Below are 25,423 nucleotides of genomic sequence, written 5' to 3' on the forward strand. Positions count from 1 at the left end.
TGTTTGTAAGTAAAGTTTGCTGATTAATAATATGTTACTATTTATTAATATTGGATGTATAGTAAAAATGCATAAGTGTTATTTGGAGTTATAAAAATGCATAAAAATGTATAAGTTTTAGCTTGGAGATAATTGAGTAGATACAGTAAGAAACTCTATTATCTCCTAAGCAGAGGGGAGGGAATCTGTGGGATGTAACCGTTATCTGGTTGGTTAATGCCTAATTGCCTGTGGTCGTCTCCCTTGCAGGGGAGAACTGCATAAAAGCAGAGTACCTGCCATTAAACATGAGATCTTCTTGACCCTCAATACGTAGCCATGTCTCGTTATTGGAGGGAACTGCTATATCACACTGGGGATTGCTATGCTCTGCATACTCCCTTGAGCTTTAATCACTTAGCTCTTGTTCCTGATATGCTCTCCTGGAGGAGAGGTCTTCCCCACACGGTCCTGGAGGACAGAAACTGATCCAGGGTGGACGGAAGACAGCGAGGCTCCAGTTAAGCTACGGCGGTTGTGGAGTCTGCGGTGCTTGTGGTCCTCGGCGCAAGCTAGGAAGCGTCCATTAACGGAAGGTGTCCGTTACAGTGGTGGCAGCGATGGGATGGCTTCCCGAGTGCGTGGAGCAGCATCCTGGGAACACCAAGCAAGCCTGGAGTATTGGTATAGTCACGTACGGTTTGACGCTATACTGAAGGGGCGGTTGGAGCTCTACGGGCCTAACCCAACGAAGGAACGTGTACAGAGAATGAGGAGAGAACTGGCCGAGGGTCTGCAGAAGGAAGCTGAATATTGGGCAGAGATGGCGAAGTATTCTGTCCCTGCGCCCCAACAACAGCGTATCCTTCTTCCCCAGCGGCAGTGTGAGTTCCATGGAGCCAAAGGTGTCGTCCTTCCTCCCCAGCGGCAGTGCGAGTTACAGGGAGTTGAAGGTGTCGTCCTTCCTCCCCAGCGGCAGTGTGAAGTCCAGGGGGCCGAAGGTGTCATCCTTCCCCCCCAGCAGTAGTGTATCCTACAGGGAGCAGAGACAGTAGGTCTCTCTCTCCAGCAGCAGGACAATGTTACGGGAGTGGAGACAGGCGGTCTCCCTCTCCAGCGGCAGTGCGAGTTACAGGTGTCAGGATTACTGTTTGATCCAGCACGTAGAACTGTATAGCACGGGTGACAAATAAGTAACGTATTACCGGTCCTTAGAATGGCCGGATTTAACGTACATAGAATAGTCAAAATACTAGACGAGGTCAGGGAACACAGAAAGGGACGCAGCGATGAGGAAAGCCAGGAGTCAGGATACCAGAATATAGAGAAGTCAATAAACAAAGCCAAAGTCAAAAACCAGGTCGAAAACTAATAACAGGAACGCGCTCTCGGACAACCACAAGGGAAACCACGACAGGGCAGGATGCGAACTGGGCCTAAATACCCCTCCTTTAGTTCTGATAGGCTGTAACCAGCCTTTGACCCCAAAGTCAGTTACCAGGTTTCATTTGCATAATTGCTGCTCAGCATTAACCCTTCTGTGGATTAGGTTGCATCTCGGCACAACTTTTCCTGTGTGGACAGTAAATGTCATTAACCACATTTCTATAAGCGGATGAATACGTGACATTACCCCCACCTGAAGAATGCCCACCGGGCGGGCAAGACCAGGCTTGAGAGGAAATTTAGCGTGAAAAGCGCGGATCTTACGGCCCGCATGCAGGTCAGGAGCCGAAACCCAAGAATGATCAGAAGAACCGTAACCTTTCCAAACAACCAAGTACTGTAAAGTGCCCCGAGAAAACCTAGAATCCACGATAGAAGATACCTCATACTCCTCCTGACCACCCACCACCACCGGAGGGGGAGGAACACAAGGTTGGGAATCCCTAAAGATGCAGGAAGAGCCAGAGAGTAAGACACTGGATTGATCCTACAAAGCACTTTATAGGGACCAAGGAATCTGGGGGCAAACTTCATGCTAGGGACCTTAAGCTTGATGTTGCGAGATGACAACCAAACCCGGTCCCCCACTTGGTACACCGGGTTGGCACTCCTACGCTTATCAGCAAAATGTTTGAAGCGTTCAGCAGCAGCCCCTAGAGCAGTTTGAACCTTAACCCAGGTATCCCGAATGGAGGCCAGACGCTCATCCAGAGCAGGAATGGCAGTATCAGAAAATACCGCAGGGAGAACCATAGGATGCCTACCATTATTGACAAAAAATAGACTGTGCCCAGAGGAGTCATGAACAGCATTGTTTCTAGCTGGGAGTAGTTCGGACCAATTGTCCTGTGTGCTATTAATAAAACAACGCAAATAAACTTCTAATGACTGGTTAGCCCTCTCAGCTGTACCATTGGTCTGTGGATGGTAGGAGGAGAAGAAGGAGAGATCAATCCCCAATTGTTTACTGAATGCCCTCCAGAACCTGGACACAAACTGAGAGCCCCTATCAGACACAATATTGGGAGGGATGCCATGCAAACGGACAATTTCACGTATGAAAATTAGGACCAATTCTTGCGAAGATGGCAACTTCTTGAGAGGAATGAAGTGAGCCATCTTAGAAAATCAGTCTACAACCATGAGAATAGTAGTGAACCCAGCAGAGCTAGGAAGGTCAACAATAAAGTCCATGGATAAGTGGGACCATGGAATCTCAGGAACAGGAAGAGGCTGCAACAGGCCACAAGGAAGTGCATGAGTCACCTTAGAAACTGCACACACAGAACATGCCTGCACATACTCCTTTACATCTTTCCTGAGTGAATCCCACCAAAATGATCTAGTGATCGCGGCAGTGGACTTATTGATGCCCGGATGTCCAGCAGTTATATTGTCATGGAACACTTTCATGATATTAACCCTTTCACATAGGGGAACGAACAGTTTATCACACGGTTTACCACTGGGCACTTGAGGCTTGGCCTCCAGTATGGTGCCAAGCAGTGGAGAAGACAGTGAGAGGACAGTAGTAGCAATAATACACTCTGGTGGAATAATAGGAGATGTCATCCCCTATATATGCCAGGTTTTTGTGGTCGGTTATGATCAACAGGGGTTCCTTGGAACCCTCCAAAAGATGTCGCCACTCTTTGAGGGCAAGAATAATGGCCAACAGTTCTCTATTGCCAATATCGTAGTTGCGCTCAGCAGGAGACATCTTTCTGGAGAAGTAGCCACAAGGATGCAATGGTGTTCCCTGGCTTTCTTTCTGAGAGAGAACAGCCCCTAACCCTGTCTTGGATGCATCAACCTCCAATATAAAAGGTTTACTGGTGTCGGGATGTTTTAGTATGTCTGCAGAGGCAAATCTTTGTTTAAGACTCTCAAAAGCATTCACAGCCTCTTTGGACCATACCGTGCTACTAACCCCTTTGCGAGTCATATTAGTGATTGGGGCTATTACAGAAGAAAATCCCTTGATGAATCTTCTGTAATAGTTGGCAAAACCGATAAACCTTTGAATGGCTTTTAAACCAGAGGGTAATGGCCAGTGTAGTACAGCCTCTAGTTTTTTAGGATCCATTTGAAATCCCGATGCAGAGATGTTGTAACCCAAAAAGTGGACTTCAAGTGCTGGTCAAATATGCACTTTTCTAATTTACAATAAAGTTTATTTTTCAACAACGTCTGCAGAATCTGTTTCACATGGGAGTGGTGAGTTTGAAGATCAGGGGAATACACCAAAATATCGTCCAAATAAACCAAGACAAATGAGTAAATGAATTCCCTGAGTACATCATTTATAATAAACACAATGCCTGAATACTACTTCAGACTACAGGGCGCCACAATCACTAGAATCTATGTTAATACTGTGTAGGAAAATCCCATAAATGAATAAATAACAATGGGTGGAAATCCAAAAAATCCACTTTATTGAGAACAATAAAATATGATAATGCAACCTGCACAGTGTATGCAGGAATATAAAATATAATATAAAATATGGTACAATAAACAGCCAAATGGCCAAGAACCCCTAAGGACAGCAGCTATAAACTCAGCAGCTATAAACAGAAGCCTTCAAATATAATAAGGTGCCAAGTGCTAAAGTGCAAAAATGCAGAATGCTTGATGTTGCTGCTCCAAATACTGGAACCAACACTAAATACACCAATACTGACAAATAAAGTGCTTACAGGAGACAAATAAACTGCTGTGCCGAAAGTGCAAGGATCTTGTGGGTGCTCAACGCGTTTAGTCGGTGTCGACTTCCTCAGGAGCTTGCTGGATTCACACTGGTCCTCTTCTTCTTTTAAATCTGCCGGTCTGGCCGCCATTTGCTGGTTGCGCATGCGCAGATCGTGCCGTACGTACCGTCATACGTAATAACGCATGCGCCAACCAAGCTGGAACGCAAATTTTTGCATAATGTACACAGCCGCATAACGAGCAGCCTCTATTGTAGAGCGCTCGATGTGAATGCGGTCTGTGTTCACAGACCTACCTATTATGCAGTCTCTAATTGAATACAAGTATGGCATTTTGAAACATGCAAATTGGACCAGGAACAATAGAATTGGTCAATAGGACCAAGGTATAATTTAGTTTATATGCAAATGCAATCATGCTATGCATATGTGTATTATAAAATGAGAAAAAAAGAGAAAAAAATAATAATAATAATTGGAAAATAATGAATACTAAAAAAGGACATTAAGGTCCATTTGCATCACTAGATTCATGATATAATCAATTACATATACATGTTATTGAGGCTAACAGAGAAATAAAACTATTATCCAATAATTAAGTGGAGAAATAAAAGAAACTGACACTTAAAAGCTTCAGTGTGTCAGTATGATTTGACAAAGGTATGAAGGGTTTCAAATAATCAGACTTATTTAAATGACATAGTAAAACAGGGTATGCATAAAAATAGCGGAATGAACACTTTATAAACACTACATCATTTATAAAGTCTTGGAATACGGCTGGGGCGTTGCATAACCCAAATGGCATTACCAGATATTCAGTGTCCACTACGGGTATTAAATGCCGTCTTCCACTCATGACTCTCTTTAATTCTAACCAAATTGTAAGCGCTCCTAAGGTCAAGCTTAGTAAATACTTTAGCTCCCTGAAGTCTATCAAACAATTTGGAAATGAGTGGGATAGGGTATGCATTTTTTACAGTGATTTTATTAAGTGCCCTGTAGTCTATGCAAGGGCGTAACTCACCACCCTTTTTCTCAACAAAAAAGAATCCTGCACCAGCTGGTGAGGATGACTTTCTTATGTGCCCTTTGCTCAAGGATTCTTTGATGTATTCCTCCATTATTTTACTCTCCTGGGGAGATAAAGCATAAACTGCCCCCTTAGGTGGCATAGCGCCTGGAAACAGGTTAATGGCACAGTCATATGCTCTGTGCGGAGGCAATACATCGGATTGAGCCTTGTTAACCCCTTAAGGACACATGACATGTGTGACATGTCATGATTCCCATTTATTACAGAAGTTTGGTCCTTAACCCCTTAAGGACACATGACATGTGGGACATGTCATGATTCCCTTTTATTCCAGAAGTTTGGTCCTTAAGGGGTTAAGGGGTTAAACACCTCCTGAAGTTCTCGGTATTGTATGGGAACTCCAGGAGTTTGGGGAGTGGTAGTGGGAAGGTCAATAGTATCCAATCTCTTTAGTACTGGTTTTATACATCTCCCTATACACTTTTTACCCCATTCTAATATCTCCCCATTAGCCCAGTCAATATAGGGATTGTGCTTACTCAGCCACGGAAACCCTAATATGATAGGACATGATGTCATCTCCTCCCTATGGGAGGCCCCAATGGAGATCGTAATAGGGACAGTTTCGTGGGTTATAAGCAGTTGGTGAGTGGTCTACCATCAATAGCCTCTACAGCTAGCGGCATAGGTCTCTCCCTGACCAGTATCTCATTACCCCTAATAAACTGGACATCAATAATATTTCCAGCAGCACCTGAGTCCATTAGGGCACTGCAAGAAAACTTCTTGTTATCAAGGGAAATAGATACCTCAAGGAGGAATCTACTTTTGTTTTTGTTAGAGGACAACTCCATCACACCTAAGATCTGTCCCCTTAAGGTTCTTAAGGGACGCACTGGACAATTAGTTATCATATGTCCCTTTCTACCGCAATATAGGCATAACCCCTCCCTTCTCCTTAACTGTTTTTCGGCCTCCTACAGTCTAGTGACCCCCAACTGCATAGGTTCGGGTTCGGACTGTACAGGGAGGTTAGACAAAACAGGTTTAGAGAATTGAGGTGCTAGGGACATAGCCGTACGTCTGGTCTTGCTTCTGGTGACTTCTCTGAGTCTTAACCTATTATCAATATGCATGACAAACGTAATAAATTCGTTAAGACTCTTAGGTAATTCTTTAGCGGCTATCTCATCTAGTATAGTCTCTAAGAGACCCTTTTTGAATGCTGAGATTAACCCATTGTTAGTCCAGTCTACCTCGGAAGCTAGGGTACGGAATTCAATAGCATAATCCAAGATAGAACGGTTACCTTGTCTGATGTGCATTAGGGCAGTGAAGGCATCATCCTCTCTACCCAATGGCTCAAACGTGAGCTTGAATTCAGCAAGGAATTCCTGGTAATTATGAGCTATGCTCCGATTACTCTCCCACAACGGATTAGCCCAGGCAAGGGCCTTGCCCTTTAATTGATTCATTAGATAACCAATTTTTGCTCTGTCCGTGGGGAACGACCCTGGTGAGGCCTCAAAATGGTACTCCACCTGATTAAGAAAACCCATGCATTCCTGGATATTGCCATCAAACTGTAGGGATGGCGATAAGGAGATGCTAGGAGTCCTATTAACAGTGGGTGGAGGTACACAGGGTAGAGGTGCTATAGGAGGAGACGCTGCAGGCTGCAGATGCGCCGTTCTAGCGAGAAGCGTACTGAAAGCCTGAGCGAATTGATCCATGCGGTGATCATTCTCCTCTAATTTCCTCTCGCAAGCAGCTATGTGCTGACATAATTCTACAGGATCTATGGCCCTGTCGTAATGTCAGGATTACTGTTTGATCCAGCATGTAGAACTGTATAGCACGGATAACAAATAAGTAACGTATTACCCGTCCTTAGAATGGCCGGATTTAACGTACATAGAATAGTCAAAATACTAGCCGAGGTCAGGGAACACAGAAAGGGACGCAGCGATGAGGAAAGCCAGTAGTCAGGATACCAGAATATAGAGAAGTCAATAAACAAAGCCAAAGTCAAAAACCAGGTAGAAAACTAATAACAGGAACGCGCTCTCGGACAACCACAAGGGAAACCACGACAGGGCACTGAGCAGGATGAGAACTGGGCCTAAATACCCCTCCTTTAGTTCTGATAGGCTGTAACCGGCCTTTGACCCCAAAGTCAGTTACCAGGTTTTATTTGCATAATTGCTGCTCAGCATTAACCCTTCTGTGGATTAGGTTGCTTCTCGGCACAACTTTTCCTGTGTGGACAGTAAATGTCATTAACCACATTTCTATAAGCGGATGAATACGTGACAACAGGGAGCCTTAGGTGTCGTCCTTCCTACCCAGCGGCACATTCGGCTCCAGGGAGCTGAATGTGTCGTCCTTCCTCCCCAGCGGCAGTGTGAATTCCAGGGGGCTGAAGGTGTCGTCCTTCCCCCCCAGCAGCAGTGTGTCCTACAGGGAGCAGAGACAGTTGGTCTCTCTCTCCAGTACCTGGACAATGTTATGGGAGTGGAGACAGGTGGTCTCCCTCTCCAGCGGCAGCCTGTGTTTCAGGGAGAGGAGCACAGCACCCTCTCTCCCCAGCGGCAGCTTACCCTAACAAGGGGAGACACCAATCTCCCAGATGGCGCAGATGGGACCGTGGTCTCTGTGCCTTACCTACAGGGATGCTGGACAACCTGTCCAGATCCCCAACTACCCTCACAAGAACAACAGGAAGAGGGGGTAAGTATGAATTCCCCTCCCCAGCTAACTCCTAACTTGGCCCCAGGGTTAACAGAGGAGATGTTAACCCCCACTGACTCCCATGTTCCCCTGGCTACTGAGCCGGACTATGTTCCCAGCACCCCAGCAGAAGAGCTGGCAGCTGGGCAGAGTGCAGTCGGCCTCTGCCCTACCTTTGTCCCTTGTCCAGAGCCTGATGTCCTGCAGGCTATACCAGCAGAAGAGCTGACATCAGGGCAGAGCGCCGCTGGCCTCTGCCCTATCGACCCCCTTGTTACAGGACTGGCCTGCAACCCCCTCATCCCAGCAGAAGCGCTGGCATCAGGGCCTCTGCCCTTCACGTCCCCACAGCATGGTGCACCATCACCCCAGAGGGATACCCAGGTGCAGTAACTGGTTGTTGTGGGTGGGCTGCTCTGGCACTTGTTTATTGTGGGTTGGTGGATCGACTAACGTAGGCACTGACCGACAGAAGGTCAGGTGCCTGGTTAGTCTTCCCCCCCAAAGGGGAGATATGTGACAAACTGCCATTTGCCACTGGGCATTGGAGAGGACTGATCGCTAGCCTCCTGCCCTGCGACTATGGCCCTCGAATGTATTGCCCTTTAAGAACTGCATTTGGGCATAATGGATTTTTATAATGCTGTTCCTGGCCCTTTAAATGCTTTGGAACAGTGTTACAAACTTTTGAACTGGCACTTTGGATGCAGTCGAAGTGCCGAAGTCGTCGAAGTGCCGAAGTCGTTGAAGTGGCCGCCATTCGACAAACGAACACGTGGCGGCGGCCATTTTAACGCATTCGAACGCGGTCAGCGTTGTGTGCAGCCAAATCTATGGAACTGTTTGCGGCTACCCAATTGCACGAACAACGCTGACCCGTACCTTCTTCGACACCGCGGCTGGAGACTAAGTCCCGTTCGAAGATTCGACCGCTCGTTCAAATGGAACTTAGTCAATTTCTTGGTGTAAAATAGACCGACCACACAGCCCAAATCCATGGAACAGTTTTGGGCAGGAAAATGTGCTTGCGGTCGGTCATAAAGGACTTCCAGCTAACTCTTTAACCCCTGAATGGAATTGGCTGAATTGGACATGTTTGTAAGTAAAGTGTGCTGATTAATAACATGTGACTTTTATTAATATTGGATGTATAGTTTTGGAGTTATAAAAATTTATAAGTTTTGGGGGGCGGGGCCGGACCGCCGAGCTGCAAACTCAGAAACTATGATTTTCAGCACTAATACCAACCACCAGCGGCGGTCCAAGAAGCAAAGGGGATACTGCATCCAGGGTGAGGCTGGCTTATCGAGCTGCAGTCCCCTGGAGGAGAGGGCATCGATGCCCCAATCGGGGCCTACTCCGGCGGTGAGTGGGGCGGACGGCCGCTGCCCCACTGTCCTGCCTAACAGAACCCGGCCTGGGGCCCAAACGAATGTGGACAAGGCCCTGCTGGCTTGTCTGGATCAGGGGCTATATATACCTGTCTAAGCGGATGATGCCCCAGTGGTGAACGCAGTAATTCCCGTTTACCTAGCATGCAACCATACAATTACCGTTTTAAGCGTAAATATAACCAACTTTGATATAAGCATCATGAATATCTAACTAGCATGTTGACCACAAACTACTGAAAACCTACAACCTATCTTACCATGTTATTGTTGCAAGCAACCGCACCCTATACCCTAAAAAATGTGCAAGATATATCAGATACCCCGTGTTAATATTGTTTATTTGCATAAGCACGTGAAATGCCGTCGGGGCATCACATGCCTGAATGTTAAACTTTTCTGCACTGCAAAAAATTTTTTTTATAAGTTTTAGCTTGGAGATAATTGAGAAGATACAGTAAGAAACTCTATTATCTCCCAAGCAGAGGGGAGGGAATCTGTGGGATGTAACCGTTATCTGGTTGGTTAATGCCTAATTGCCTGTGACTTATTTGTTAGAAGGAAGCCTAATGTAAGCAGCTTGGAGGGACTGAAAGAACAGAGACCCAGGTGCCTATACTAGTTTTAATCTAAATTACTAATGCACTTACCTGAACAGCTGCAGGCCTGTGTTTCAGCTGCAAAATGGGGATTTGAACTGACAGCCTAAACTGTTTAAACTATAGGCTTCCATCTGTACCCCATTTGTCGTCCATCATCACCATTGGGAGGAGGTTTAACCAATCCCATACAAGGTGGAACACATAGAAAAAGAATACCCAGGTAGTCACCTTATGGAAGTGCTGTTTGCTGGGTCTTCAAGGATAAAGGCTTGGACTGCGCTGTCATCCCCTCAGGGAGAGAGATAGGTCAGACTCCTGATTGCTGAAGGAGGTACCCAGGCTGGCAACTGTTACACATGTGCTGTTTGCTGGGTCTTCAGGGATAAGAGGCTGAACCCTGGCCTGGCTTCATGTAGGCAGTATATCACATTCATCCCCTGAGTGGGTACCCAAGCTGGCCTGTTGCTGGGTCTTCAGGGATAAGAGGCTGAACCCAGGCCTGGCTTCCTGTAGGCAGTATATCACATTCATCCCCTGAGGGGGTACCCAAGCTGGCCTGTTGCTGGGTCTTCAGGGATAAGAGGCTGAACCCTGGCATGCAGTGGACCATTTTATTCCCTTAAGGGAGAGGTTGGGTCCGACCCCCGGTCACTAAAGGGGGCATGGGCGTAGGAACCAGGGGGGATGGGGGGGACGCATCCCCCCCAGCAAATCATGCGGGGGGGACAGGTAATGGGGAAATCCCCCCCAGCTCCGCCGGCCCCCCTTTTGCTGCAGCCGCCCGAGCGCTCTGTAAAGAGCCTCAGGCGGCTGCAGCTCTGCCCGGGCTGGTGCGTCCATGAGGGCGCACCGCCCGGGCGCAGCCAGAGAAGAGGGGCTGACAGGAGGGAAGCGCTCAGTGCTCCCTCCTGTCACTCCCTCAATGTAGCGTGGCCGAGCCTTGTATAGTCCGCCGGTACAGGAAGCATCTGTCTCCTGTACCCGGCCGGACTAAAAGGAAGTGCACACTGAGTGTGCACTTCCTGTTAGTCCGCCGGGTACAGGAAACAAAAGCTCCCTGTACCCGCGGCAGTACAGAGCTCGGCCACGCTACAACACAGGTAGGGGAGGGGGAAGAAAGAAACTGGGAGGGAGGGGGGGGGGGAGAAAGAAACTGGGAGGGAGGGGGGGGGGAGAAAGAAACTGGGAGGGAGGGGGGGGGGGAGAAAGAAACTGGGAGGGAGGGGGGGGGGGAGAAAGAAACTGGGAGGGAGGGGGGGGGGGGAGAAAGAAACTGGGAGGGAGGGGGGGGGAGAAAGAAACTGGGAGGGAGGGGGGGGGGAGAAAGAGATTGACATCCATCACACACACACACACACAATCATGCCACCCTTACACACACTCAATGCACCCCGTGCACACACACACAATCACACAATCATGCAATCCTTACACACACTCAATGCACCCCGTACACACACTCAATGCACCCCGTACACACACTCAATGCACCCCTTACAGACGCACACACTGCACCCCGTACATACACAGAATCACACCTTGCAGCCCTTACACACATATCAGGACATCCCCTACTCCACCCCCTGTGAACAAACTCCTTGGTGGAACGTGAAGGTGGACCCTGGGACCCAGACCTTGAGCTGTGTAAAGGGCCCCCAAAAAATGGAGCTGCTTCCCATTCTCACAGAACATTGATTTTTGGGACCACAGTTACAAACAGCCTCCAGAGAGCCTGTTCTACACCAGACCAGTGGAGCCAGACTGCAGCTAGAGCCCATCATCATCCTCATCTGGTTGTAAGTAGGAAATCTAGCATATTATTCGTGGCACTAATCTCTAATTTACCTCACATTAAAGAAACACTATAGTCCCCAGAAGCACTGCAGCTTAATGTAGTGGTTCTGGTGTCTATAGCCTGTCCCTGCAGGCCTTTTAATGTAAACACGGCGGCACCCCAGCACTGGCGTTAGTTAACATGGCAGAAAAATAATTGGAAAGGGTTAGGGGGGCTACTAATAAGGATAGGGGGAGAGGGGTAGGTAGAAAAATAATTGGAAGGGTTTAGGGGGGGGCTACTATTATGTATGGGAGGAGGGGGAGGTAGAACAATTATTGGAAGGGGTTAGGGGAGTACTAATATGAATGGAAGAGGTAGGGTGGGTTCTAATATGCATGGAAGGGGTTAGGGGGGTACTAATATGCATGGAAGGGGTAGGGGGTTAATATGCGTGGAAGGGGTAGGGGGTTAATATGCGTGGAAGGGGTAGGTGGGGTTCTTTTGTGCATGGAAGGGGTAGGGGTGGTTCTAATATTCATGGGAAGGGTAGGGGTGGTTCTAATCAGGAGTATCCCGGCACTGTATCTGGGTAAGTAAAACCCCTTCCTTGTAGTGACCCTTTAATGTTATTATTTAATCATTTATATAGCGACTGCAAATTCCGTAGCGCTGTACAATGGGATAAACAACTCCTAGTTTACGGAATAAGAATATACCCGGCGAGTAAAAATGCTATCCCCCCCAGATTTTTTCGGGTTCCTACGCTCATGAAAGGGGGTACCCAGGTTTGCGAGACTGATCCCGCCCACCGGCCGAGGAGACCTAATGTGCATGCGCGGCAATGCCGCGCATGCGCATTAGCGCACCCCATAGGAAAGCATTGAAAAATTATTTCAATGCTTTCCTATGGGGATTTGAGCGACGCTGGAGGTCCTCACACAGCGTGAGGACGTCCAGCGACGCTCTAGCACAGGTTTCCTGTGCTATAGACCAGGAAGTGACCTCTAGTGGCTGTCTAGTTGACAGCCACTAGAGGTGGAGTTAACCCTGCAAGGTAAATATTGCAGTTTATAAAAAAACTGCAATAATTACACTTGCAGGGTTAGGAGTAGTGGGAGTTGGCACCCAGACCACTCCAATGGGCAGAAGTGGTCTGGGTGCCTGGAGTGTCCCTTTAAATAGAAGTTAGTACTAGCAGATGTAGCATGTCATCATAAATTCAAAGAGTTAGTCCCACACGTTTCATCCCACCTAGGAACTTCCTCAGGGACAATTCTGTGCTTTTTAAACTGAATACAAAGTATCAAGTATATGCATTGGCAGCTCAGCAGCAGCCTCTGGTGCAGCTGTACCGGCAGTAATTCCACCGCTGGTTTGGTTGCTATCCCTCTCGATTCCCTTTCTATTGCGTTTTTATACCCCACCTCTAGACTGTATGCTCGTTTACGCAGGGTCCTCATTAACCTATTGTTCCTGTAACATTTTTTAATTTTTTTGTTAGTATTGTTTAGAAATCCCCCTTTTATAATATTCTAAGGCTCTACAGAAAATGTTGGCGCTATATAAATGCCCATAATAATATTGCATAACGTGGAAGTTTTGCGGTGAATTCGCTATTACACTATGCAATATCAGTCAGGGAGGTCTGATTGATTGGCTTGTAAACCAACCAATTAGAATTCTCTGACTAAGCTTGCAAAGCATTAGGAAGTCCTTATAAGGTGTTTTCCCACTACACAAGCTCAACATGCGCCGAGACCCTGTGGGGCAAAGTTTTAATAATTTTAGTGTTATATAACTATTTGCCCACTGGCTGTTAGAGATGCCAGTTGGACAGAGAGTAGCAGTCGGATGAAACTCTGTGATCAATGAAAATGTTCACTGAATTTCAGCCAAATTTCATAAGCATGTGACCGAAAGTCAGTCAAACACCAAAAAAGTTCAGCTTGACTGAATGAACGAAAACATTTGTCTAATATAAATGCTGACTTTGTCATCCAAGTAGTCCTAGCGTTGATCTTTTGTGTGTATAATTCAAATGCTGCTGGCAGGAAATCAAGACTCCCAGCAGCATAACTTTTACATGAGGCAGTGTAGCACTTTTCATGTGATACCCAACATGATCACATTTTGTGAGCCTTGAAAAACATGTTTGATATAGCAACCCTACTGATTGAGCGTTTTTGGAAAAATATTGTTCTCTGCAGAGTGATTGCTAAACATCGTCCATCGCTGCTTTGTGTACAAAGGAAAAAAAAACACCCTGTTCAACATCACTCGCACTACTAACATGTTACAAATGACAAGTATCATAGACGAATAGGCAATCCAGCACTACTTCCTGGGGTTATAAACTATTAATAATCTTAATAATCACTATTTCAGCAACATTGCCCAAACGTGGAAGGAAAACCATGTGATCATCAGTAGCCAGCCCTTTTAGGGAAGATACCAATCTGACAGAACACCGGCTGCTGGAGATCACGTGACTACCATTAACGGAAAGCAATTACCTTACGTGCTACAGCAGGAGATCACGTGACCGGTAATAGCCAAGCATATCAGGGAAGGAAGGACATTTTAGATTTATTAAAAAACCTGTCTATTTTGTAACACACCTTGACCCGTCATAGAACTTTTTTTTTTTTTTTTTGCTGGAAGGTAAGGATAGCACGCTGGTGTAGACCTGTGCAGAGGAGCGAATGCTGATACATACGGTATGCCACTTGAGATACATTGTAACGAATGTCATTATGCATTGTGGGTATTATCTACTGCATGGTTTTATGTTCTGATTGTGTTAACCACGCTGGAAAACAGGGATTTGTTTTTTAAACAGTGAATCGATAACCTAGACTCCAGCCTAAAAGCTTGAGTTTTAGACACCATAATGTGTTTGACTTTTTTTTTTTTTTTTTTAAATCTACAATGTATGTGTTGAGTAGATATTGTAACCTGTGATGGTGAGGGAGTGGGGACATTGTTGAAGCTCCAAATGTGGCAAAGCCTTGCAAGTTAAACTGGGGTCGGTGTACTCATTAAAGTTTGTTTTATACTAAATTTAAACCTGAGTGATAACATTTGAAGCAATTTGCTGATGTGTATTAATTCTCCTACTTAGTTGTAACAGATATTTTATTAGTGAATAACCCTACAGATATTATTGCTTCAACTGCTTGAGGGATTGCGTGTATAGAGTGAGCTGTTTTGTGTGTGTGTGTGTGCGCGCGTGCGTGCGTGCGTGTGTAAATAGGTTTGCTTTATTTATTTTGTAGTGTAATGTGTGGCTAAGGGGTGTAGAGCAGTGCAAAGAGAAAACCAATAGTGGGTCAGTGTCAAACTTCCCCACTGCTTGGTAAGAGTGTAGCGCTTTAACTATAATCCCAAAGTGCTCAGACGTATAAATATACACTTACCCCTCAGGATGAAACAGAGGGTATATATGCAAAAAAGAGAAAACGATGCACATAGAATAATATTGTATGGTTACAGAGCGTGATTTAAATACTGATACGTGAAAATACTCACATTTATTAGAGCCTTTTATATAGGTATATGCTCTAAACGCTTTTGCATCCGTGCCTTTAAGGTAGGTAGCAGTACCGTTTCCTATGGTCTGTTCCTCCCCCTTTCCTCTTGACCAGTATGGATCTCCAGGAAGAAAGCAGAAGAAAACTCCTAGGTGCAGATCTTTTTGAAACCAAAGTGCACAGTGCAATGTATATAGAAAAAAGGGAGGGTACTCACCTTTTTCAGAGCCTTTTTATAAACTGGCTCTAAGTATTTCTGGCATATGTGTCTATTTTAAGGGTGACACTCCCCTAACCGGATCCAAGATGCAAGGTAGAGGTAAGTAAAATTAACAAGGTATTCATTAATCAGTGAAAAGTAAAAATAATTAAAAATTATCACAATAATATTAAAATAAAAAAGAATAAATACAAGTCGGAAATCTTCCTCTCCTCCGTACCAAGACGCGTTTCGCCTCAGATGTCGGATTTTTCAATTGGTATTCAGTTCTTGTTTTGCTGTCCGGTGTTCTATCAAAAAACCCTACCCCGTGAAAATTCCCTACCCTCGTCACTTCCGGTGACGCAGCCGCACCGGAAGTGACCCTCATCCAATGGAGGAGGAGGGTGTGCGCCGCCGCGCAAGCGCACACCAACTAGGTAGGGATTTTTCACGGGGTAGGGGAAATGAATGCAACAGTGCGCACGCGCGGCAAAGTACTCCCGTCGGAGGTACAGCGCGCGTGCGCGCGCACGAGTTGCAAGGGAGCGCTTCACAAACCGCGCATGCACAGTATAGGGGTAGGGAAATTTGATGGCTATTAGCCCTGTGAAATCTCCCTACCCCTATACTGCGCATGCGCGGACTCATCATCAGATTAAAGCCTCTCCCTGCTCCCAACACTCTCAGCCATCCAAGATTGAGGGTGAAGTATGGTGGGACGGTGGGTGTTTATGTGCATTATATTGGGGGGTCTGTGCAGACCCCCAATTCTGCACAGACCCCCCAATTCTGCGCAGACCCCCCAATATAATGCTCATAAACACCCACCGTCCCACCATACTTCACCCTCAATCTTGGATGGCTGAGAGTGCTGGGAGCAGAGAGAGGCTTTAATCCGACGATCAGAGTTCGCGCATGCGCAGTATAGGGGTAGGGAGATCTCACAGGGCTAATAGCCATCAAAATTCCCTACCCCTATACTGCGCACGCGCGAACTCTGATCGTCGGATTAAAGCCTCTCTCCTTTGCCACTAGTGCGCACGTGCGCTGTACCTCCGTCGGGAGTACTTTGCCGCGCGTGCGCACTGTGGCGTTAATTTTCCCTACCCCGTGAAAAATCCCTACCTAGCCTAGTTGTTGTGCGCCTGCGCGGCCGCGCACACCCTCCTCCTCCATTGGATGAGGGTCACTTCCGGTGCGGCCGCGTCACCGGAAGTGACGAGGGTAGGGAATTTTCACGGGGTAGGGTTTTTTGATAGAACACCGGTTTAAAAATGTCTATTCCCACCTCTTCTCCTATTCACCTTTCCCACAGACGAGGATGTCAGCTGTTCCAAGTCTTTTCCGGTTTGCCGTCGGAACTACATCTCCCGAAATGCTCCTCTTTGTAGTCCTGATAAATACGTTCTACCAGATGCTTGACAAAGAGTTTGTTAAATGTTCATATATTCTAATTTCAGGAAGTATTATAGGCTCATAAGAGCAAGTCATTGTTTGAGATTGGGGAGCAAAAAAAAAAGGGGGGGAATAAAATGTGCTAAATATATGAAATGTACAGAGAATGCAAATCACATCTGATTTAGAATCATCATTACTAGGAAAGAAATATATCTTAAAATTTACCTATTTGCAATTCACATTGATAAAGAGTACCCAAATCAAATATATCTGTGTATATAGTTAACAATATAATAAAACAGGATTAAATATCAAATATATGATTGCCAAAAAAATATAAAAAAGTATATTGCTTATGTTAAAAAAGTGTATATTTAAAGAGACAGTTGCAGAAAAAAAACCCAGAACCTTATATATACTTATTTTTTCATAGGAAATTATACATCTCGAAATCTGCATTTAAGCCAAAAGGGGTGAGGGTATTGAGATTGAATATCCATTTCATTTGTTTTTCCCAATCTCCTGATTTCATCTTCCCCTCTCCAACTTACCGTATAAGTCGACCCGAATATAAGTAGAGACCCCTACTTTTAATCCAAAAAACTGGGAAAACTTATTGACTCGAGTATAAAACTAGGGTGGGAAATTCAGCAGCTACTGGTAAATTTCTAAATAAAATTAGATCCTAAAAAAATTATATTAATTGAATATTTATTTACTGTGTGTTTGTGTGTATAATTAATGAGTGCAGTGTGTGTGTGTATGTGTTGCAGAGCCACACACAGACACACAGCCACCCTTTCTCTTAGCTAGTTTCCAGAAATGATGGATAGGTAGAAGGGCTATAAAGACTCAGAGAGGTCTAAGAAGAATCCTCTAAACTAGCCCTAATCTCCTTAACCCCTTAAGGACACATGACATGTCATGATTCCCTTTTATTCCAGAAGTTTGGTCCTTAAGGGGTTAAAGTTGCAAATAAAAGGTATCCCTTTAGCGTATTTTTCTTTTCTCTGTTTATGTTCCAAAATTGATTCACGGGGGGCCGGGCCGGGCCGGGCCGCCAAGCGGAGCGGCAGCCATCCACGCTAGCTCCGATCCTGAACGGCACAATAGCAACCGCAAAGCCCGAATGACCGACACAAGGCCTACACACATGTGGAGGCGGCGGTGCACATAAGGCGGTGAAGGGAGAGAGGTGGACGCCGGCCCGGTCCCGCTTTCCCCCCCTGGCCGGTGGGGGTAATCCCGGCCCATGAGTCAGACCTTCAAAGGCTGGAGGCAAAGGCCCGCGCGGCGCGGGGCCCCTTCCCAGGGGAAACCAAGATGGCGGATACACAAACGCGGCTGAGAGCCACGTAGGGTCGCCTGGACCCCCAGGATACCGGACCCCATGGAGGAACCACTCGGGACGGAGAACTGCCAGACAAGGAGCCGGTCTGGGCCCCAGGATTTGGTGGTGGTCCAGGGGCAGACGCCCCCAACTCTGCGAGCCCTGCGGTACTGAGGTGTGCTGACCCCCGGTGGCTGGGGAGGCGCGCACAGACGCCGAGCATGTGGCCGGAGAAGGGTGAGGCATCAAAGGACTGGAGCTCCAGCAGAGGTCAGCGGGAGTTGGGGAGGTGCAGGGGACAGGGGGACCCGCTGACTTTTCAGGGGTGGGAGACCGCCGTACTCTTCCCGACCCTGAGTGCCCACAACACTGAGAGACTCTCTGATGCACAGCAGGGGCAAGCCCTGGGGGGTGCTGAGGGGGGTTCGATACCTGCGGGACACTAGGGGGCCCAAGCGGCGAACAGTCAGCACGAAGCGCAAAAGACCACCCGAGAAGCCATATACCATGGGATAAGGGACCCCCCAGACAAACCACCTCCAGAGAAGAGACTCACCTTTTTTTTTTTTTTTTTTTCCCCTATATGTCCTGGGGCACAAGCCCTGAGATGACATAACACGCATGGTCTACTGAAATTATTCCCGAATTATTCTGCTTGTTATCTTAATTACTGATGCAGTAATGCCCATAGGAGCCTAAGGTTGATACTATCCATTGATGCATATTTAACAACAGTCTGCTGCATGATAGACTGCACAGTCGCTTACTACTGTAAACTTGATATCCAAATAGCTTCATAAAGTATTATTGCACAGCAGCTTAAAATCTCTGTCGGCTTAAAATGCCAAAGAAATATGCAGGGCACACTATGACGCCCATAGGGGCCAAGGATTGATGTTGCCTGCCATTGCATACTTAATGGCTTACTGTTGCATGATAGCCTGTAAAGTCGCTTATTACTGCATACTTGATAGCCTGATCGCTTCATTGTATCCTAATGCACAGCAGCTTAAAAACAGATATGCTCCCTAGGTTAAAAGTTGGAAAAGTTTTTGTATTTTTGACTATTACTTACCGCCTGCATCTATCCTGCAAGTTGTTTTATCCGCCTCTGCACAGGCGACAATCTGCATTCACCAACCAGCAAACATTTATTACTGCCTACTTATACAGTCAGGCTGTTTCATAGGGTGATGACTATTAATATGCTTTTACTTAGGCACAGTAATGACCATGCTCATTGAGATATATATATATATATATATATATATATATATATATATATATATATATAGACAAAAATACCAAAGCCAGGCACTCCTCCGTACTTTTAGTTCTCCAAGTATTATGGGCCCAGGTGCAATCCCGCGTTATATATATAATAAGTGATGAAGGGAGCACACTAGGTCTTAACAAATCGTGCAAAAAATATTTATTGCATTCAAAAGGAATACAACGCTGTGGTACAGAAAATCAACGTTTCGACCCTGCTGGGTCTTTATCAAGATCAAGGTGATCTTGATAAAGACCCAGCAGGGTCGAAACGTTGATTTTCTGTACCACAGCGTTGTATTCCTTTTGAATGCAATAAATATTTTTTGCACGATTTGTTAAGACCTAGTGTGCTCCCTTCATCACTTATTATATATATATATATATATATATATATATATATATATATATATATTTACTAGTCTTATCGATTATACATTCATTTTCAGACATGCCTATTCTGTGAGTACCTAGCCGCTGCTATAATGATAATAGATAGGATTTAGTACTGCATTAAGACATTTGACTGCTGAGATACTTCTGCCATATATGATTACCGCACCACATGTTTAAGCGGATATATGGGCTTATGTACCAAGCATAGTTTTTTTTTTTGCCCTATTAGTTCTCTTTTAATTATTTTTTTTTTCTTTATTAAGGCATATATGTGTTTAAGCCCACAAAGCGCGGTTATAAGATACATAACCATGAAGCTTAACGCCCACGGGCAGCTAGCGTAACATGATCCATCTATTCATTATGTGCAGTCTGTGTTGAGATATGTGCGAATGCATTTCTGCAAAGTTTATATATGCTTATATGTACTGACTAATTTGCCTCTGCGCAGGCGATAATCTGCATTAACCCTTTTAAACCGATACTTTAGCCTCTGCGCAGGCGACTGTTTGCTTTCATGAAAATTTGTCTGATATGAGAACTCAAGACATGATACCAATAAACATATTTAAAACAAAATTGATTCACGATCCAATTCTCCTATCTCCTTTAAAGTGCTTGATAGTGCCGAATTCTTAAAGCCCTTTTCTAAGAATCTTTCCTTAATCCTATGGGCCTGTGTTTGAAAGGTACTTTTGTCTGTACAGTTCCTGCGGATACGCATGAAATGTGACCCTGGAATATTTCTTAGCCACGGAGAAAAATGGCAGCTGTTTAAGTGTATATAATTGTTTAGGTCTACACTTTTGAATTGTTTTTGTTTTAATCTGGTTTTCCTCTATATAGATCGTCAGGTCTAAACAATTAACTTGTTCTTATGTATTTCCACCAAGAGGAACTAGAAACAATTGACCATTAATGTTCTATCTCCTTTTAATTTACCCTGTTCATGTTCAAATTGAATTTCTGTTTCTTTCAACTTTTTTTTGTAACGAATATAATAACATCTTGTCTTTCCTAATCTCATCTGCCCACTTTCTCCATGAAACTTGATTTGTTTGTGAAACATTTAATTGAATAGGCATGATATCTATCTCTTGTATAGGACTCTTTGATATATTAACTTGAGTTCCTTGTATATATGTATTATTAGTGGACCCCCGTTGATACAATATAAACCTTTCGGTAATTGTCATGTATTTTTGTTAATAAATAGCCATTATGTTATGTATAGCACATGTGTAAGTCTGGAATTTCATATCACACATCTGTTTTATTTTTTTTTTATTTATTTATTTATTTTTTTCTCCGTAGAAACCCTATGCACAAGAAAAGTGACCAGTTCAGCGTGCTTTTAAATTGAATGAAAAGTGATACATAAATTGCAAACAAGAACAATTTTAAAAAAATCATACGTGTAATGAATACTGAACATGCGATTGCTCACACGAATCAACAGTCCGGTTTGTCACTTGATTATAATCTTCTCCTTGACGTTCTCTTTAGCCCCATTCTGTTTCCGTAACCTGCTTTATTCGCCTACCTTTTCTCGAAGTCTTCATCTCAGACGAATGAGTCGTGCGTTTTTGCTTCAGAACATGCAGGATGGAACAGATGCTTTGAGATTCTTCAAGCATAAAATCGGCTCTTCACACTTTAAGTATGAAAACAAAGATAACAACTCTGTTCCCTGTAACTACAAAGCATCTGTATTGCATAATTCCAAAGCTCCAACTGGAAGCATACCGCTTGTCATCACCATTATTACAACACGGCGTCGGCCTGAGTACCATTACCTCCTGCAGGTCGCACGTGGCTTTCTTGACCGGATATCAGAATGTGGAAATGATTGCTCAGATTTTCAACTTTTTGTCTGTAATGTAGACTCCTCTCCCTCTTCCCATGAAGATGCCTGCTTACTCTCCCAACTCCTTCCCTCTGTGACACACTATTTGAATGATGAACAGCAAGATAACCCTCCCAACCAATTTGAGCGGGAAAAGCAAGATTATGCTTTTTGTCTCTCACGTACTCTAGAGACTTTCTCTCCAGAATATGTGTTGCTTGTTGAAGATGATGCTGTACCAAAAAATGACATTTTTAGTGCCTTTTTCCAATTGGTGCAGGTGAGATTCCCCACAAAACCCCTGGGAGGTGGTCTTTATGTTAAATTCTACCATCCTGAGAGACTGCAAGGTTATTTGAACCCAGAGCCTATGCGAATTCTTGAATGGATTGGTTTAGGCTTTTTACTAGGAATAATTCTGAACTGGATGTACACTAAAATGTTTTATCAGCAGAGATTTAGCTGGTGCATTTTTATTTCATTTACAGTTTACTCAATGTTGTTGGCAGAGCTTTTTGGACGCCATTATCTTCTGGAACTTAGACGGTTGTTGCCTGTGCTGTACAACGTGGTGCCTACAACTGAATGCTGCACTCCTGCAATGCTTTTTTCTGAAGCTTCTGCCCATAGAACATTGGTTTACCTTAAAGAAACAAAGTGTGAGAGTGGCTATGCAAAGGACACTGCTCTGTACAAAGAGTTAAAAAGGAGAGGAGACTGGGCATGGGTCATAGAACCCAACATGGTGACTCATGTAGGTTTGTTTTCAACACTTAGAGATGGGAATGAAGAAGAACCGCAACTGTTGTAATTATTGCAAGCCCACTTCTGCATTAACAAAAATATGTGCAATATTCAAACGATCCTTTAAAGTAATAGATTTTGTAATTTATCACATCTTTCATATTGAAGCCTTAATGGAAATTTACATTGGATTATTATTTAAAATACAAACTTTACATTCATGTTGTTTGTAATGCATACATATAAGTCCCTATTTTTAATGTGTCGTGGCTTATCCTTGCTTCTTAAGGCAGCCATCTTTAAATCTTCTTTGTTCAGAAGCCCTGTTTATCTAACTGAAGCCCATGCAGGTAATTCAGAGAGGGCAGGTGTTTACAAATCCTATTGTCATGCGCAAATGATTGGTATCTCAAAGATGCACTTTGAAGCAGTTTTACTATTTAACCCCTTAAGACCGCAGCCAAATGTACAAGTTGTGATCCAAAAAAAACGTAAACAAAACCTGGCATTTGCGCTATATGTCTGTCCAACCGTAATTCACCTCTTTCATATTAAATGCACCCACACTTATTATATATCATTTTATTCAGGGGAAACAGGGCTTTCATTTAACATCAAATATTTAGGTATGGAACATAACTTAATATGAATACAATATAAAAAAATGAGAGAAAATAAGAATTGTTTTTATTTTTTTAGTTCTACATGACATTTTAACTGTCAACTTCATAATACTGTTTGCTTTTACTGCAATAAAATACACATATTTGTATTCAGCGATGTCTCACGTGTAAAACAGTACCCCCTATGTACAGGTTTTATGGTGTTTTGGGAAGTTACAGGGTCAAATAAAGCATGTTACACTTTTCAGTTTTTTCACATTGAAATTTGCCAGTTTGGTTACGTTGCCTTTGAGACTGTATGGTAGCCCAGGAATGAGAATTACCCCCATGATTGCATACCATTTGCAAAAGTAGACAACCCAAGGTATTGCAAATGGGGTATGTCCAGTCTTTTTTAGTCGCCACTTGGTCACAAACACTAGCCAAAGTTAACGTTAATATTTGTTTGTGTGTGAAAAATGCAAAAAACCCACACTTATTCTATATCATTTTATTCAGGGGAAACAGGGCTTTCATTTAACCTCAAATATTTAGTCTTTTTTTTTAGTAGCCACTTGGCTGTGAAAAATGCAAACAAATAATTTGAACGCCAATTTTGGCCAGTGTTTGACTGTGGCTTGTAAAAAAGATTGAACATACCCCATTTGCAATACCTTGGATTGTCTACTGTTGCAAATGGCATGTCTCAAAGGCAACGTAACCAATCTGGCGAATTTCAATGTGAAAAAACTGAAACGCAAGCCTTATATTTGACTCTGTAACTTTTGAAAACACCATAAAACCTGTACATGAGGGGTACTGTTATACTCGGGGAAACTTTGCTGAACACAAATTTGTGTTTCAAAACCGTAAAAGTATCACAGCAATAATATCGTCAGTGTAAGTGCCGTGTGTGTGAAAAATGCAAAAAATTTCACTTTCACTCTTGATATAATCATTTTAATACATTTTACTGTTTTCAAACACGAATAGTGTTCAGCGAAGTCTCCCGAGTAAAACCGTACCTCCCATGTACAGGTTTTATAGTGTTTTGGAAAGGTATAGGGTTAAATATAGTGCTAGCAAACTAAATTCTCTGGACTTTCGGCCTGGGTTGTCAGGCAGGTCCCGCGAATTGTAATTAATAAAATGACCTAATTATGTAAAAATATTACATAAATATATACGTAGAATTAATATATATATATATATATATATATATATATATATATATATATTAGAAGGTGGAGCCTGAAGTTGTGGGAGGGGTTACCCGGCTATTTAAACTCAGGCCCCCTACACCACAGGGCTGATGCTGCCGGGTTAATTTCTACTTCCAGTTCAAAGGTCATCAACACAAACTGCCTAAACTCCAAACAAGCTGGTCTGGGCCTAGTGTGGCCCAAGTCATGGCTCCCACGCCGATCGGACAAAGTTCTCCCTGCTCCGACTCCCCCCATCACGTTGCTCCAGCCACACGCGGTCAGAGACTACTCACCTTTCCAGAACTGGCTGTTTGTTCCCGCCGGCGCTATGACACCCCTTCCTGGGCCTTTTCCGTGTCCGCCGAGTCTGGTACTTTCCAGCCACATAGCTGACTTCTCACCTCACCGCAGCTTCCGGGTTAAGTCATTTGTTTATTTTATCAGTCAATTCCACGAACTGTGAGTCTGCCCAAACAGCTAAATCCACGAACAAACACAATTGTTTGCACGTTTACATTCTTATGTACTCACCATTTGGGACTTTTCCCCGTTCGGGACTTAAGTCAGTTTGCCTACTCCTGCCTGCTCTTTGTTCCATTCCCATTCGTCCGTTTTTCTTTTGTCCAATTTCTACCGAACTAGTGCTCCAATAGTCGCAGCCACTATAATCCTAGTACCCATTCGTTAGTTTTACACTGTTACCTGATACATGTTATGCCCAGGTTCTTTTGAATGTATTTAGCCGGCTACCAATTGTCCTTACATGCCCCCTGTAGTTCGGTTATGTTTGTCCTGGGGGGACACTTGTCCTGGGGGGGGACACAGATGCCCAGCAGAGATGGGATCGAGGTCTCTCTGCTGGCCCTACAGGGATGCTGGGCAGTTGGCCCAGGTCCCCAGCGGTAGTATACTATACAGGGAGAGGAAACAACTGGTCTCTCTCCCCAGCGGCGGCCTGAGTTCCAGGAGGCGGTGATGGTAGATCCCTCCACCGTACAGCAACCAGCGTCCTGGGGAGGGGAGGCAAAAGGTCTTCTACTCCAACAGCAGCCGGAGATACCAGGAGAGGGGGAGAACTACCCTAACCACACTGGTGCAGATGGGACCGCGGTCTCTGTGCCAGTCCTACAGAGATGCTGGATGGGCGGTCCAGATCCCCAACTATCCCCGCAGGGATACCAGGAGGAGGAGGTAAGTAAGCCCTCCCCTCCGCTGGCCTC

The 25,423-nt window shown here is 44.6% G+C and overlaps 1 protein-coding gene across 2 annotated transcripts; it reads left to right on the plus strand.

Moving 5' to 3' along the window:
- The first annotated feature begins 14,124 nt into the window (after nt 1-14,124).
- On the plus strand, nt 14,125-22,975 carry PGAP4 (post-GPI attachment to proteins GalNAc transferase 4). 2 transcript variants are annotated; one of them, XM_063434219.1, is made up of 3 exons: nt 14,125-14,223; nt 14,340-14,395; nt 21,121-22,975. In XM_063434219.1, exon 3 carries the CDS (start codon nt 21,240-21,242, stop codon nt 22,461-22,463), a length of 1,224 nt encoding a protein of 407 aa, XP_063290289.1. In that variant the 5' UTR covers nt 14,125-14,223; nt 14,340-14,395; nt 21,121-21,239; the 3' UTR covers nt 22,464-22,975. The 2 variants fall into 2 exon arrangements, with proteins under 2 accessions (XP_063290289.1, XP_063290288.1); XM_063434218.1 differs by lacking the exon at nt 14,125-14,223 and having other exon boundaries at nt 14,235-14,395.
- The last annotated feature ends 2,448 nt before the right edge of the window (nt 22,976-25,423 follow it).

Source organism: Pelobates fuscus, chromosome 10 (genome assembly GCF_036172605.1).
Source record: "Pelobates fuscus isolate aPelFus1 chromosome 10, aPelFus1.pri, whole genome shotgun sequence".
Lineage (NCBI taxonomy): Eukaryota > Metazoa > Chordata > Amphibia > Anura > Pelobatidae > Pelobates > Pelobates fuscus.

Excerpts from the sequence above, each read along its gene's own strand:
- PGAP4 (XM_063434219.1), top strand. The coding sequence starts at position 21,240 with ATGCGATTGCTCACACGAATCAACAGTCCGGTTTGTCACTTGATTATA.